At 44.2% G+C, this 14,295-nt stretch overlaps 1 protein-coding gene across 2 annotated transcripts in view; it reads left to right on the forward strand.

The window, feature by feature from the left end:
- adamts18 (ADAM metallopeptidase with thrombospondin type 1 motif 18) overlaps positions 1 to 14,295 on the forward strand; it is a 175,649-nt gene that overhangs the window by 99,828 nt on the left and 61,526 nt on the right. For both annotated transcript variants that reach the window (XM_033035863.1, XM_033035864.1), the window contains 5 exons: positions 435 to 594; positions 3,708 to 3,813; positions 6,988 to 7,125; positions 7,477 to 7,630; positions 13,939 to 14,034. In XM_033035863.1, the coding sequence (XP_032891754.1) occupies positions 435 to 594; positions 3,708 to 3,813; positions 6,988 to 7,125; positions 7,477 to 7,630; positions 13,939 to 14,034 (654 nt within the window). The remainder of the gene's footprint in view (positions 1 to 434; positions 595 to 3,707; positions 3,814 to 6,987; positions 7,126 to 7,476; positions 7,631 to 13,938; positions 14,035 to 14,295) is intronic.

Below are 14,295 nucleotides of genomic sequence, written 5' to 3' on the forward strand. Positions count from 1 at the left end.
GACTACAGGTGCTGTCTGTACTGAGTTTGTACGTTCTCCCTGTGACTGCGTGGGTTTTCTCCCAGTGCTCCGATTTCCTCCCACACTCCAAAGACCTGCAGATTTGTAGGTTAATTGACTTTGGTTAAATTGCAAAATTGTCCCGAGTGTGTAAGATAGTGTTAGTGTACGGGGATTGATGGTCGGTGTGGACTTGGTGGGCCGAAGGGCCTGTTTCCGCTCTGTATCACTAAACTAAACTAAGTACGAATAAGAGGCCCGACTCGAAACGTCCCCTATCCATGACCCCAAGGGACAACATACGGCAGGTGTGTTTTTTTGCTCGGGTTTTCAGCATCTGCAGTTCCTTGTGTCTACGCTGGAGTCTCATTTCGCTGCAGTCGCAGAACTAATTGTGAAAAAAAAATTTGGGCCGTGTTGGTTTCTTCTTCCAGCCGGGGTTAGTGATCAGCCACCACGCAGACCAGTCGCTCAACAGCTTCTGCCAGTGGCAATCGAGGTTGGTGGGGAAGAATGGCAAGAGGCACGACCATGCCGTGCTGCTTACAGGGTTGGACATCTGCTCCTGGAAGAACGAGCCCTGTGACACCTTGGGTAAGCCAACAAAGGGATTCATAGAGCATGACAGAGAGATACAGCACGGAAAGAGACCCTTCGGCTCAACTTGCCCATTTGGGCAAGCCCCCTCACCCAACTTCAATGGTTCAATGGTCCTTTATTGTCACGTGTACCATTTAAGATACTGTGAAATTTGATTTACCATACAGTCATACCAGAAAAAAGCACCAAGACACACAACTACATAAAAGTTAAAATAAACATCCACCACAGTGGCTCCCCCACATTCCTCACTGTGATGAAAGGCAATAAACTCTTACTGAGGAGGGCACTGAATTGCCCGGGGAAGATGGTGAGGTTTAGTTTAGTTCAGATCCTTATGCCCACTGAGTCCACGCCGAGTTACTCCAACACCTCTGCTCAACAGCAATGAGGAGTTAGATCTCAAGTTAGATAAAATAAAAACACATTCTTCTTCATAAGTCAGAGTATGTGGAAATTAGGCACTTGGTAGAAACTAGACTTTCTCTTGCTATGTGTCTTCATTGACAAATTAAATGCTTGCCAATCCTATATGCAGGAGGAGAATGAAAAGATATGTAGTCTCCTTTATCTAGCACTTTACATGCTGTGTGTCCCAAATTACCCTTCAATAATGAGGTGCCTTGCAAGAGACTGTCATTGTTTTAAAGCAGGCAAACACTGTACATGAGGAGGCCATTTTGCCCATCGAACCTAAAACAGGAGGAGGCCATGGAGTTTATCGGAAATGAATGGGGGGTCATTGGCCTTTTTAGTCAGATTCTCGGGAACAGACCAAGGCCATTCAGCCCGTCAAACCCAGCACACAGAGCCCACAGGTTCTATTCTGATCTTCAAGCCTATTACACAAGAGCTGGGACATGTTGGCCAGTTGGACTGAAGCAATTTCCACGCTGTATGGCTCTATGACTCTTTAACAGAAAGAGAAGAAGATCACACTATGAATTGAGCTTGTAGATCAGGTCAGGAAAAGGATCATGCAACTCGGTGAATCAGTAACACTTTTAAAAAATGTTGACCCTATTACCTCTATAGGTCATCAACTGATGTGTCGAACAAAAGACTCTAAAAACATTTAGTACAACCTAACCTTCATTAATGCGTGGGCTACTTCAGTATGCATGCAACCCATTGACTACTAATAACCTCATTTACTTTACTGTTCCATCTTTCACTCCCTAAACTAAATCACAAAACTCATGACTTGGACTCTCATATTACCGTATAAATGAATTGGCCAGATTCACTTTATTGGTAGGGGGTAGTCTTCTCTGAGTTTTGAACTCAGGTTCCCCCTTCTTGCGATGTTTTTTCTCGGTACAGCGCAAGAGAGCCCGGGTTCGATCCTGACTATGGGTGCTGTCTATATGGAATTTGTACGTTCTCCCCCATGACCGCGCGGGTTTTCTCTGGGTGCTCCGGTTTCCCCCCATATCCTAAAGATTAGTAGGTCAATTGGCTTCTGCAAATTGTCCCTAGTATGTTGGATAGAACTAGTGATCGCTGGTCGGCGTGGACTCGGTGTGCTGAAGGGCCTGTTTCCAAGCTGTATCTCTAAACTAAACTATACTAAACTAAAAGTGGTCAAATAATCTAATGTTAATGGAGGGATAAATATTAAGATAATATTACATGTCGCTGAATACTGCCGGGTGGTTCTGTAAGTTCCAGCAGAACATTTGCAAAGATCTCTGCTTTAATATTTCTCTGTTATAATTCAGCAATGTATCAATCGCAAATAATTGCAAAGTCTTTGGTAGAGCTCGACTTTCTTACCCGCGAACAAGCGGGAGCCGCTCTCAGTTAAAACACAGAGAGAAAGGTTGTCTAAACAGGGGCGGGTGAGGCAGACTGAATCAATGTCGTTTAGTCACAGGCTATATCTCACATGGTGTCACCTTTGCTATGTCGGCCTGATTGAAAGCTCCCCAGACACTCTTAGTTGAGTGTTTAGCTGCAGGTCTGATATCTCGGGTCCCTGCCCCAGCTTTGACATCATTCGGGTTGCTAGGGGTTGTTCATCGGGAAGTCAGGAAGTGTGGCTGTGGAGAAACAGGAAACTCAATGGGGCAGGACCCACCCTCCAGATGAAGCTCCACCATACTGTTTAGTATGGTTTCATTGTTTAGTTTATTATTGTCACGTGTAACGAGGTACAGTGAAAAGCTTTTTTGTTGCATGCTATCCAGTCAGCCCAAATACTATACATGATTACAATCAAGTCATATCAAGTGTACAGAAACAGGATAAAGGGAATAATGTTTATTGCGAAATAGTCCAGTAAAGTGTGATTAAAGATCGGGCCTTCCTATCACAATCTTTATGTCATTTCCAATCATCCCATTTTTGAAAGACTGGGCAAACTGTTGGGAAAACATAATTCTAGAATTTTATTTCCAGCCATTGTCAGGCATCTGTGCAGTCCTCTCACCAGCTCGAGAGCGGTCTTGACCCACCAACGACCTCATTGGAGACCCTCGGTCTATCTTGTATTGAACTTCACTGGACTTTATCGAGCACTAAATGTCCCTTATCCTGTATCTGTACAGTGTGGACAGATTGATTGTAATCATGTGTAAGCGTTTTGATGACTGGACAGCATCAATCCAAAAAAACTACACCTCGCTGCATATGACGATAACAATCTAATAAACTAAACTAATAAGGTGCGGCACAGTGGCACAACGGTAGAGTTGCTGCCTCACAGCTCCAGAGACCTTGGTTTGATCATGACTGCAGGTGCTGTCTTAATGAGTTTGTATGTTTTCCCAATGACTTCTTGGGTTTTCTCCGGGTGCTGCAGTTTCCTCCCACACTCCAATAACGTAGTTTTGTAGGTAAATTGGCTTTGGTATAATTGTAAATTGTCCCTAGTGTGTAGGATAGTGCTAGCGGTGGGCCGAAGGGCGCGTTTCTGTGCTGTATCTCTAAAGTCTAAAATAAGATAGGCCGAGAATCTCCATCCGATGAGGTAGGTAGGTCAGGACCACTCTCAAGTTGGTGATAGGACACCCTGCTGGGATAGCTGACTCTAGCTGGAAGTATGCGATGTGTTGTCTTTTCTGTGAGGGCAAGGCTAACATAACTCGGATATTTTTTTGTTGCAGGCTTTGCTCCGATCAGTGGCATGTGCAGTAAGTATCGCAGTTGTACCATCAACGAGGACACGGGATTGGGCCTCGCCTTTACCATTGCTCACGAATCCGGACATAAGTAAGTAGCATTCGCCTATAGCCTTCCCCCTCCCTTCAGAGTTGTCTGCGTCCACTCTTTGGATTGCCTTGTTCCTTCACAAATGAGTCTTAAAATAAGAATCAGGAGCAGGGATACGCTTGTGTGACTTCTCGAGTTCAGTTTAGTTTATTGTCATGAGCACCGAGGTGCAGTGAAAACCTTTTGTTGCGTGCTAAACAGTCAGCAGAAAGACTGTACATTACAATCGAGCCATCCACGGTGTATAGATAAAAGGTAGAAAGTGTCCCTGAATCTGGAAGTGTGCGTTTGACAGTAGAGGGGAGAAGAGGTAGTGACTGGGGTATAAGACACGTCCTTGACTATGCTGGTGGTCTTGCCGAGGCAGTGTGAGTGTAGATGGAGTCAATGGTAGGGAGGTTGGTTTGTGTGATGATCTGTGTCGAGTCCACAACTCTGCAATTTCTTGTGGTCTTGGATAGAGCTGTTCCCAAACCACACTGTGGTGCATCCAGATAAAATGCTTTCTACGGTGGATCTGTAGAAGTTGGTGAGAGTTGTTGGGGACATGTCGAACCTCCTTATCCTTCTAAGGCAGTAGAGGCGTGATTCAATGATATTCTATTGTCACATATACCGAGGCACAATTAAATGCTTTGTTTTGCATACAACCCTTTGCATAAAATCATGTAGCAGAACTCATCTAGGCAGTACACAAGTGTCGCCACGTTTTGTCACCGACAAAGTTACAAAAGTTCATCGAACGTTTGTGTGTGCTTTTTTGTTTACTCTTCCATCCAGTAAGTCGTAGTTGTAAGTTCCCTCTGGTTCGCACCCTGGACTCCTCATCATCTAGAAATCTTTCTGCCTTTGAACTTACTTAAAAGAATCTGAGGCACAAGAGACTGCAGAGCAAAAAAAAACACAGTCCTGGAGGAACTCAGCAAGTCAGGCAGCATCTGTGGAGGAGATAATGTTTTGGAGTGAGATCGGTCTGAAGAAGGATCTCAAACTGAGACGTCATCTGCCTATTTCCCTCCACAGATGATCAAAGGTCTTTAGGGTACGGATTTGGAAAGATTCGCAACACAGGAGTTGTAGTTTCAAGATTAAACTTGTGCATTCTTTCCAATGGCTGGATGCCAAGTGAAATTATTGCAGGGGAGGGAGAGGGAGGATGGCTGCGTAAAATTAGGAGCGGCGTTGGAACAGAAAATCAGTTCTGACAGTGGAACGTTTTGCAAAAGGAAAGCTAATCTCATCAGGTCACTTATCTGAAGGAAGAAGAGGTTGGATCTTGAGAAATAATGACTGAGTGCTGGAGGTAATCTAAGGAAGTTGCTGCTTCCTTTTTCCAATCATTAGTATGTACTCCACATGGAGAAAATGGTTTTGCTGGATTACTTTCTCAGTGGTTCGATGGTACTTTATTGTCACATGTACCAAGGTACAGTGAAATCATTTTTCCTTACACAGTTCAGTACTTATATTACTAAACATAAACACACCTTGGATACAGTGCAAGTATATAGAAATAGTACACTGACACAGTATACTATTTCTGTACACTTGTTATATATCCAGGAGCTGCATATGTATTATAATAATACATGTACTGATCTTGTACTGAACTGTATGTAAAAGTGATTTCACTGCACCTGACACAGTATACACTGACAGTATATGCCAGATTTGGCACCATTTTCAAGTCCCAGCTGTAAAAAATGCTGAGTTTCTTAACCAAACCATGGAGGCTTGCTGCCCTGGTGACATTTCAGGGTCAGTCTGGCCAAGTGTGGCTCTGCCATCTTCTCCAGAGATGCTGCCCAACCTAATGAGTTACTCCAGCACTTTGTGTCCTCTTGTGTGTTAACCAGCATCTGCAGTTTTTAGTTTCTACACTCTGAAATTTAAATTCCTCTGGCCTGTCTGACAACTCATCTTTCCGAAGCAGGTTTCTATGTTTAAACTAAAATATGATAAAGATTTTCAACAAGCCTCTTCAGGCTTTGGCTGAGACATCAATGTGACAAGCCAGTGTTGGCTTCAGCTGACGCTTCTGTCTAAGTTGTCAGCTGCTCACGAGAAGGGGATGGGTGCAGGGGGTAGAGTGGGTGGGTTTGCAGGAATATACCGCATTGTGTATTCATTACAGTCTGGAAATCAAACAGATGGAAGATCCTCTCATTCAAGCTAAAACTGGTTCCTGCAGACTTTAATTATGGTGTTTTACTGTTGGAAGCAACTTCTGTTGCAAAGTTGGTGCCAAACAATTTACTGAAGAGCGGAACACTCCTTTCTTCCCAAGTAAAGCTACTTTGTTCATTATTGCCTTGGCCCCAAATTGGAACTTCCCTTTGAGCGAAAAGAAAAACGATTTTCATTATTGTTGTACTGCAACAGTGGGAGCCGGGGATGCAGGGGTCTATTGTGACTGCCACTGTAGTATAAAGCCAAGACTGACTGTGGAACGGTAGTGATATGCACAGACCTGATGTGAGGCGTTCAAGCCACAAGTAACACTTTGCACTGCTTCAATGTGTAGGAAGGAACTGGTGATGCTGGTTTACATTGATAATGGACACAAATAGCCGGATTAACTCAATGGGCCAGGCAGTATCTCTGGCGAAAAGGAATAGGTGAAAAATATAGGTCTTGACCCGAAACGTCACCTATTCCTTTTCTCCAGGGATGCTGTCTGACCCACTGAGTTACTCCAGATTTTTGTGTCTGTCTTCAATGGTTCAAAAGTGTTTTATTTGTCACATATGCAACTGCGTGGTGAAATTCTTTTTGCATGTATTACACATGGCAGCCATTTTAGGCGCCACTATTCAAAGTCCAAAGTTCGGTCGGCTGGCGCACTCGTTGTACTGGAGCAGTTCCCGCGAACCAACGTCCCTCCCCTCTCCTTGACTGGCCATCTTTGTGTCCTGTGGACGCCTCGTGAAGGCATTACCCCCCTTTCACCCTCCTAGCGCCCGACGCTTACAGCGGCTCCATTCTGGTTACACCATCCAAGGAGGAAGAGCTGCAGCCCTTCATGAAATCACAGGATCGTACGCCACTGGAAGAGGCCATTCAGCCCTATAACAGCTGTCCCTGAACCTGAATATCTATCCTGGTTGACAGGTAACATAATCTCACGTTGATAAATTTTGGTTGACATCTATCACCGTTTACTGTCCAACACAGCTTTGGCATGATTCACGATGGAGAAGGCAACCCGTGTCGGAAAACTGAGGGGAACATCATGTCACCGACTCTGGCCGGGAACAATGGGATCTTCTCCTGGTCTGTGTGCAGTCGGCAGTATCTCAACAGATTCCTCAGGTAGGTTGCACTTCACATGTTCTGTGACCCACCACTTTCTGGTTTATTCTCTGTGCACAAACCAACCTATCGGGATGTATCTCAAAGAAGAGGCACAGAGTATCACGCGATTTGAGACTACCTCCGTCCAATACCGCAAGAAATTGGGGATAGACACACAATGTTGGAGAAACTCAGCAGGACAGGCAGCATCTCTGGAGAGAATGAATGGGTGACGTTTCAGGACGAGACTCTTCTTCGGATGGAGGAAATTGGGGAAAGGGTCTGTTAGGATGGGGCTGCTGCAGAGGCTTTGTCTGTTCTCCACTCTCACTTTTCTTTTCACAAGCCTGAAATATGTTTCGTTCACAGTACAGCTCAGGCTTCTTGCTTGGTGGATGAGCCAAAGCACCTACATGAGTACCAGTACCCGAGCCTGCTACCTGGACAGCTCTACGATGCCAACACACAGTGCAAGTGGCAGTTTGGACCCAAGGCCAAGCTGTGCTCCCTCGACTTTGTGAAGGTACAACTGTTCCACTCCTCATCATTCTGAGTCGCTCAGTGGTATTTTTTTAATGGTACTTTTCTTGTCATTTGTGCAAACTCCCAATTAAATTAATTTCTTGCATGCAGTCCAATAAAGTATTGCCACACCTAAGCATAATCCCTGATTAGCAAAGTGTACTGAGTTACTTCCATCTTTGTGCATTAATGTGGGGGATATGGGAGCAATGCAACTCTTTTGAGCTGCTTCCATCATTCAGTTATATCATACAGTCACAGTCCTAGAGTTATGAGCCATGTAAACAGGCCTTTCAGCCCATCGAGTCCATGCCAAACACCAAACATCTTTGGCGAGTGCCAGAGGTCTCAAGATAGAGCAGAGAAAACTATAGCGGAGGAACAGGCCCTTCGGCCCACATTGTCTGTGCTGAAAATAATACCAAGGTAAACACATGAATCATATCCCTCCATTCTCTGCATAATTATGTGCCTATCTACAAACCTCTTTAATGCCACTATGGTATCTGCCTCCACCACCACCTCTGACAGTGGGTTGCAGGCACCCACCAACCCTCTGTATAAAAACACATGCCCAACACATCTCCTTTAAACTTTACCCCCTCATCTTAAAGCTATACCATTTTCCAAACCAAGTCTGTACCATTGATAGAGTGATATGTTGAAGACCCATCATGGCAATGAAAAATTTAACTTGCAGTAATTACATAAATCTGAAATTTAAAAATAACGAGCTGCAATAATGATAACTACCAGATTGTCATAAAATCCCAGCTGGTTCACTAATATCATTCAGGGAAGGAAATCTGCTGTCCTTTCCCATCTTGCCAATATGTGGTTCAAGACCACTACTGCGGTTGATTCGTATTTGCCTCCTCTTCCTAACTGACAAACCTCAGTCAGTTGGAATTGGTCGTAACATTCCCTCCACCCTGACTCACAACACTAATGTTCCTCGGGGATGTATACTCAGTCCCCTGCTCCGCTCCCTGTGTGCTCTTGAATGTGACCGGGTGGGTTTTCCTGGGTGCTCCGGTTTCATAACTTAGCAGAATTAGGCCATTCGGCCCATCAGATCTATTCAATCATGGCTGATCTATCTTTCCCTGTCAACCCCATTCTCCTGCCTTCTCCCCATAACCCCTGACACCCATACTAATGAAGAATATATCAATCTCCACCTTGAAAATACCCAATGACTTGGCCTCCACAGCCTTTTGTGGCAATGAATTCCATGGATACACCACCCTCTGACAAAATAAATTCCTCCTAATTTCCTTTCTAAAGGCATGTCCTTATATTCTGAGGCTATGTCCTCTGGTCCCAGACTCCCCCACTGATCGACTGGGGTTGTATTCACTGGAATTTAGAAGGATGAGAGGATTTCATATAGAAATATATAAAGATTGGAGAGGCTAGTTGCAGGAAAAATGTTCCCGATGTTGGGAGAGTCCAGAACCAGGGTTCACAGTTTATGAATAAGGGGTAAGCCATTTAGGACTGAGATGAGGAAAAACGTTTTCACCTAGAGAGTTGTGAATCTGTGGAATTTTCTGCCACAGAAGGCAGTAGAGGCCAATTCACTGGATATTTTCAAGAGAGAGTTAGATTTAGCTCTGAGGGCTACAGGAATCAAGGGATATAAAAAAAAAAAAGCAGGAACAGGGTACTGATTTTAGATGTTCAGCCATGATCATATTGAATGGTGGTGCTGGCTAGAAGGGCCGAATGGCCTACTCCTGCACCTATTTTCTATGTTTCTATGTTTCTAACCCACGGCTGTAATATCACAGAAGCAATTGAAATGTTTGAATCACTTCCACATCATCAAGGCATCCTGAAGTACTGCTTTCTTGAGTCAGTGCTGCTTGAGGGATATGTATTGGTGCACCAAAGAAATAAATTGCTTTAAACAAAACAAACATTGCTGTAGGATTTTCTGGCTCTGCTTAACCTTGGATAGAATTATGCAATGTCGCTTCAGGTTAAAGTCTTATTCAAAAGCCCTCCAATAAAGCTGTCTTCAACCAGTGTTATGTTGGAGGGTTTGTCAGAAGCCTGATATAGTATTAGTCCTGGATAGGATTTGAACCTGTAATTTACTTGGTCAGGCTGCCTGGAGAACACCACTGAGCCAGATGCAGTAGGAGATGTGTTACTACCATGCTGTATCTCTAAACTAAACCAGTTCACTAAACGGTGTTACATCTCTAAACTAAACAAGTTTAGAGATACGTCATGGAAACAGGGCATTAGACCCACCGAGTCCACTCTGACCATTGATCACCTGCCCACATGAGTTCTATGTTATCACACTTTCTCATCCACATCCTGCACACTAGGGACAATTTACAGAGGACAATTAACCTGTAAACCCGCTCGTCTTTGGGATGTGGGAGGAAACCGGAGCACCAGGAGGAATCCCACGCAGTCACAAGAAGAACGTGCAAAGTCTACCCAGAGAGCACCCAAGGTCAGGATCGAACCCCTGATCTCTGGCGCTGTGAGGCAGCAGCTCTACCGATTGCCCCACTGTGCCGCCACTACATCTCGAATGTAAGCCTTTGAAGTGAGCTTCAAGGATTCTTTGCAGCCGACTAAAGGAATTTCATATCAATCGTTGGCAAACTGATAATGCAAAGACAGCCTTATTTTCAGTTTTATCAGGACTTTATCAGGCAGCTCACAGCTGATTAAGCCTCAGCAATGTCAAGTGACCAACACTAAGTTTAATGAGCAGTCAAACATTCGAGTTTCACAGCGCGAAGTGGACGGATTTTGTTTTAACACTGATCGCTCAGTGGGATAGGCTTTGACTGAATGACTTTTCAAACTGTGCCATTGTTGCCAGCTTTAATGAGGAACGTTGCCAGCCTTGGCATAACGCCAGCCATTGGTATGGTGCCAGGCAATGGGGGTTATTTTAACATCACCGCATCCAAAGTCTGCGAGCAGTTTGATGTCTATTCTTTGAAGAACAAGTGGGTTAGGTTTGTAAATATGAAGCTAAGATATTGCCAGGCCTCTCTTGACTGAAGGGAAGGGAACAAAGTACAAGCTTGTATTTGTACAGCACTTTCTATGCCCTTTGGGTATCTTGAAGTGCTTTACAGTCAATGGAATACCTTTTGTAGTGCCTTTGTTGCTGTAACATAGAAAGTAAAAGCAGCTAATGTTCACACAGTGAGATCCCATGAAGTACCATTATTGACCAAGGCGTGGCACTCAAAAGCAAAGGGAGAAGTTTCAGTTTTAGAGCTGCAGCACGGAATTAGGCCCTTCGACCCACTGAGTCCGCGCCGACCAGCGATCGATCACACTGTACATTAGCACTATCCTACACACTAGGGACAATTTACCGAAGACAAACCTGCACATTTTTGGAGTGTGCGAGGAAACTGGAGCACTCGGAGGAAACCCACACGATCACAGGGAGAACGTACAAACTCCATACAGACAGCATCCATACTCAGGATCGAACCCGTGTCTCTGGCGATATAAGAGAGCAATTCTACCGCTGCGCCACCATGCCAGCCTATGAGATAAAATATTAGTTTGTCCACAATTAAAACATTTTGTGCAGTTCTACCTCAAAAAGGCATCAAAGATGAAGTGGAAAGAAAAAAACACAAAGCGCTGTAGTAACTCCGCAGGTCAAGCAGCATCTCTGGAGAACATGGATACGTGACATTTTGGGTTAGGACCCTTCTTCAGACACTTCTTCTAAAGAAGGGTCTCAACAGAGATGTCGTAAGGTCATAAGGAATAGTTGTAGAATTAGGCCATTCGGCCCATCAGGTCTGCTCTGCCATTCAATCATGGCGGATCTATTTCTCCCTATGAACTCCATGCTCCTGCTTTCTCTCCATACCTCTGATACCTGTACTAATCAATAACATCAAGGTGTTGCGTGACCCGCTGAGTTACTCCAACACTTTGTGTCTTTCTTTGTCAACCAGTATCTGCAGTTCCTTGTTTCTCTGTGATCTACTGTGGATATTGATTTTGGTTGCAATAAATACTTTAGTTTTGCATTATTATGGTCTAGTTACCTAGCATTACTGAATATTATTTCATTATATTATTGATTTTTGCATATTTATTTGTGTTTATTGTGTTAATGGGCCTGGTAAGCCTCTTAAGCACGTATCAATTTCATTGTTCTGTTGCCAGTACATATGGCAATTAAACACTCTTGACTCTTGACACTGACACCATGAGAGGCGTGACACAGAGAGGGCAGGGGAGATTTACAAGGACTTTGCTGAAGGGACAGGCAATTAACTCCGAGGAGACAGTTTTGACTGGGGTTGTTTTAAAGGAGTGCTGGGGTAGATTTAACTAAGTATGTGGGGCCTACATAGGGTGAACGGACAGGGTCTCTTCCACAGCAGAGCGATCAGTAGATTGGTTTATTGTCATGTGTACCGAGGTACAGTGAAGCTTTTTTGCTGCCTGCTATCCAGTCAGTGAAAAGACTACATATGTTTACAATCAAGCCGTCTGCAGTGTACAGGTACAGGTTAAAGGGAATATTGCTTACTACAAGATAAAATCCAATAAGGTCCGATTAAAGATAGTTCAGAGATTTCCAATGAGATAGATGGGAGGTCAGGACTGCTCTCTAGATGGTGTTAAGATGGTTCAGTTGTCTGATAACAGCTGGGAAGAAACTGTCCCTGAATGTGGAGGTGCGCATTTTCAAACTTCTGCACCTCTTGCCTGATGGGAGAGGGGATAACAGAGAGTGACCGGGATGAGACGCATTGGAAGAAGGATTGGAGTCGGAGCAGGGAGGATTTGAGAAAAATCCTACAAACCCGCACTTCTTTGGGATGTTGGAAGAACCGGAGCAGCCGGTGGATCGGCTCCACCTGCTGCGCCACTGTGTCTTCCAGTGAAACGGTTGATTTTGTCGAATCTCCCATAAACTCAGCAAAACACAAAGTGCTGGAGGAACTCAGCAGGTCAAGCAACAGGAGTGGAGGGAATGGACAGACGACATTTCGGGTCAGAACCCTTCTTCACTCACATGTATATGTTCACAAGCACCAACACGAGCAACTATTTGCATGCTAACACAACATGTGAAAAGATTCACTGCAAGTTTATAGGAATTTAATCTGAAAAGGATTACTGGTAAATGCCATCCCATAATTTCTTGACCTTTATACATCTGGCAGATGTGGGAGAATTCAATTTCCCTCGAACATATGCTGTTATTACAGAATCTGCTCATAATACCACAAGTCAGTTTGATGCCAAACTATTAAACCACTGCTGTAAATAAGCACTTTAAATTTAAAAAAAAATCTTTACTTTACTTATGTTTATCGTTTCTACATTTCCCTTTTGTGTTTCTCTTTTAAAAAGGGTTTGTCACAGATCTCTACTTCTGGCTGAAATAGCTGCAAATAGGAAATAAAATGGAGAGCCTGGAAATGTGAACCACTGTGTTCAGCAGCAGTGGAGAGGGAGAGCGACAACACAGATGTCCTACCTGTTCCACTGTTCGCATCCTTGTATCCATTCTGTTACCATGTCTTCCAAAGCCAACAATGGGCCATTATGTGCTCCATCCTTCCTGATATTATCTGTTGCTGATCCTGATTTATTCTGGCCATTTCCCTCCTCTCGTTTATTTACTCTCCCCACCCTCTCCCCATCCCCCTCCTCATCCCCATCCCTCCACATCTACTTTCAGTCTGAGGAAGGGTTCCGACCTGAAACGTCACCTATACTTTTTCTTCAGAGATGCTGACTGATTCGCTGAGTTACTGGCGGACGTGGTGGGCTGAAGAGCTGTTTCTTTGCTGTGTGACTCTATGACTAAACCAAAGTGGTATAACCCGTTGATATAAATCTGACTGTTTCGATTTTGGATAAATCACCATCCTCATCGAAATCTGTCTGATCAGGCAACTGAACCATCCTCTCACTAACTGGAGAGCAGTCCTGACCTACTATCTACCTCATTGGAGACCCTCGGATTATCTTTAATCAAACTTTTTTGGAGTTTATGTTGTCCTAAACATTTTTCTCTTTGTCCTGTATCATTACACTATGGATGGCTTGATTGTAATCATGTATAGTTTTTTTTCTGCTGACTCTATAGCACGCAACAAAAAAGCTTTGCACATGAGACAATAAACTAAACTAAACTAAACTCCTCAATTGCTCTTCCCCAATTTGGAAAGGTCCAGGATTGTGAGAGGGTGATGTTGGAGACCCAATAGACTCATTGCAATCCCAATGTGATGTGGTAACATGTGCAGTTTTACTCAACACTTTCTTTCTCGTTCCATTTAGGATATTTGCAAGGCACTTTGGTGTCACAGGAGTGGTCACAGATGTGAGACAAAGTTCATGCCAGCTGCAGAGGGTACAATGTGTGGATCCAACAAGGTGAGTGTCTTGTGTCTTTTGGTCAGATGGTACCCACTTGCCCCACTGTCATTGCTAGCTGATGACCAACTCGTGACAAATTTCCAAAAAGACAATGCCAGTTGTGGTTCTCTGCTGCTAAGAGACAGTGGCACAATGGCACAGCTGGTAGAGCTGGTCCTCCTAATCTGGTCCTATCTACACTGGCCCTCCTAATCTGGTCCCATCTACTCTGGTCCCACCAACTCTGGTCCCACCTACACTGGTCCCAACTAATCTGGT

The sequence above is a fragment of the Amblyraja radiata genome, chromosome 17, assembly GCF_010909765.2.
Source record: "Amblyraja radiata isolate CabotCenter1 chromosome 17, sAmbRad1.1.pri, whole genome shotgun sequence".
In the NCBI taxonomy this organism is placed as follows: domain Eukaryota; kingdom Metazoa; phylum Chordata; class Chondrichthyes; order Rajiformes; family Rajidae; genus Amblyraja; species Amblyraja radiata.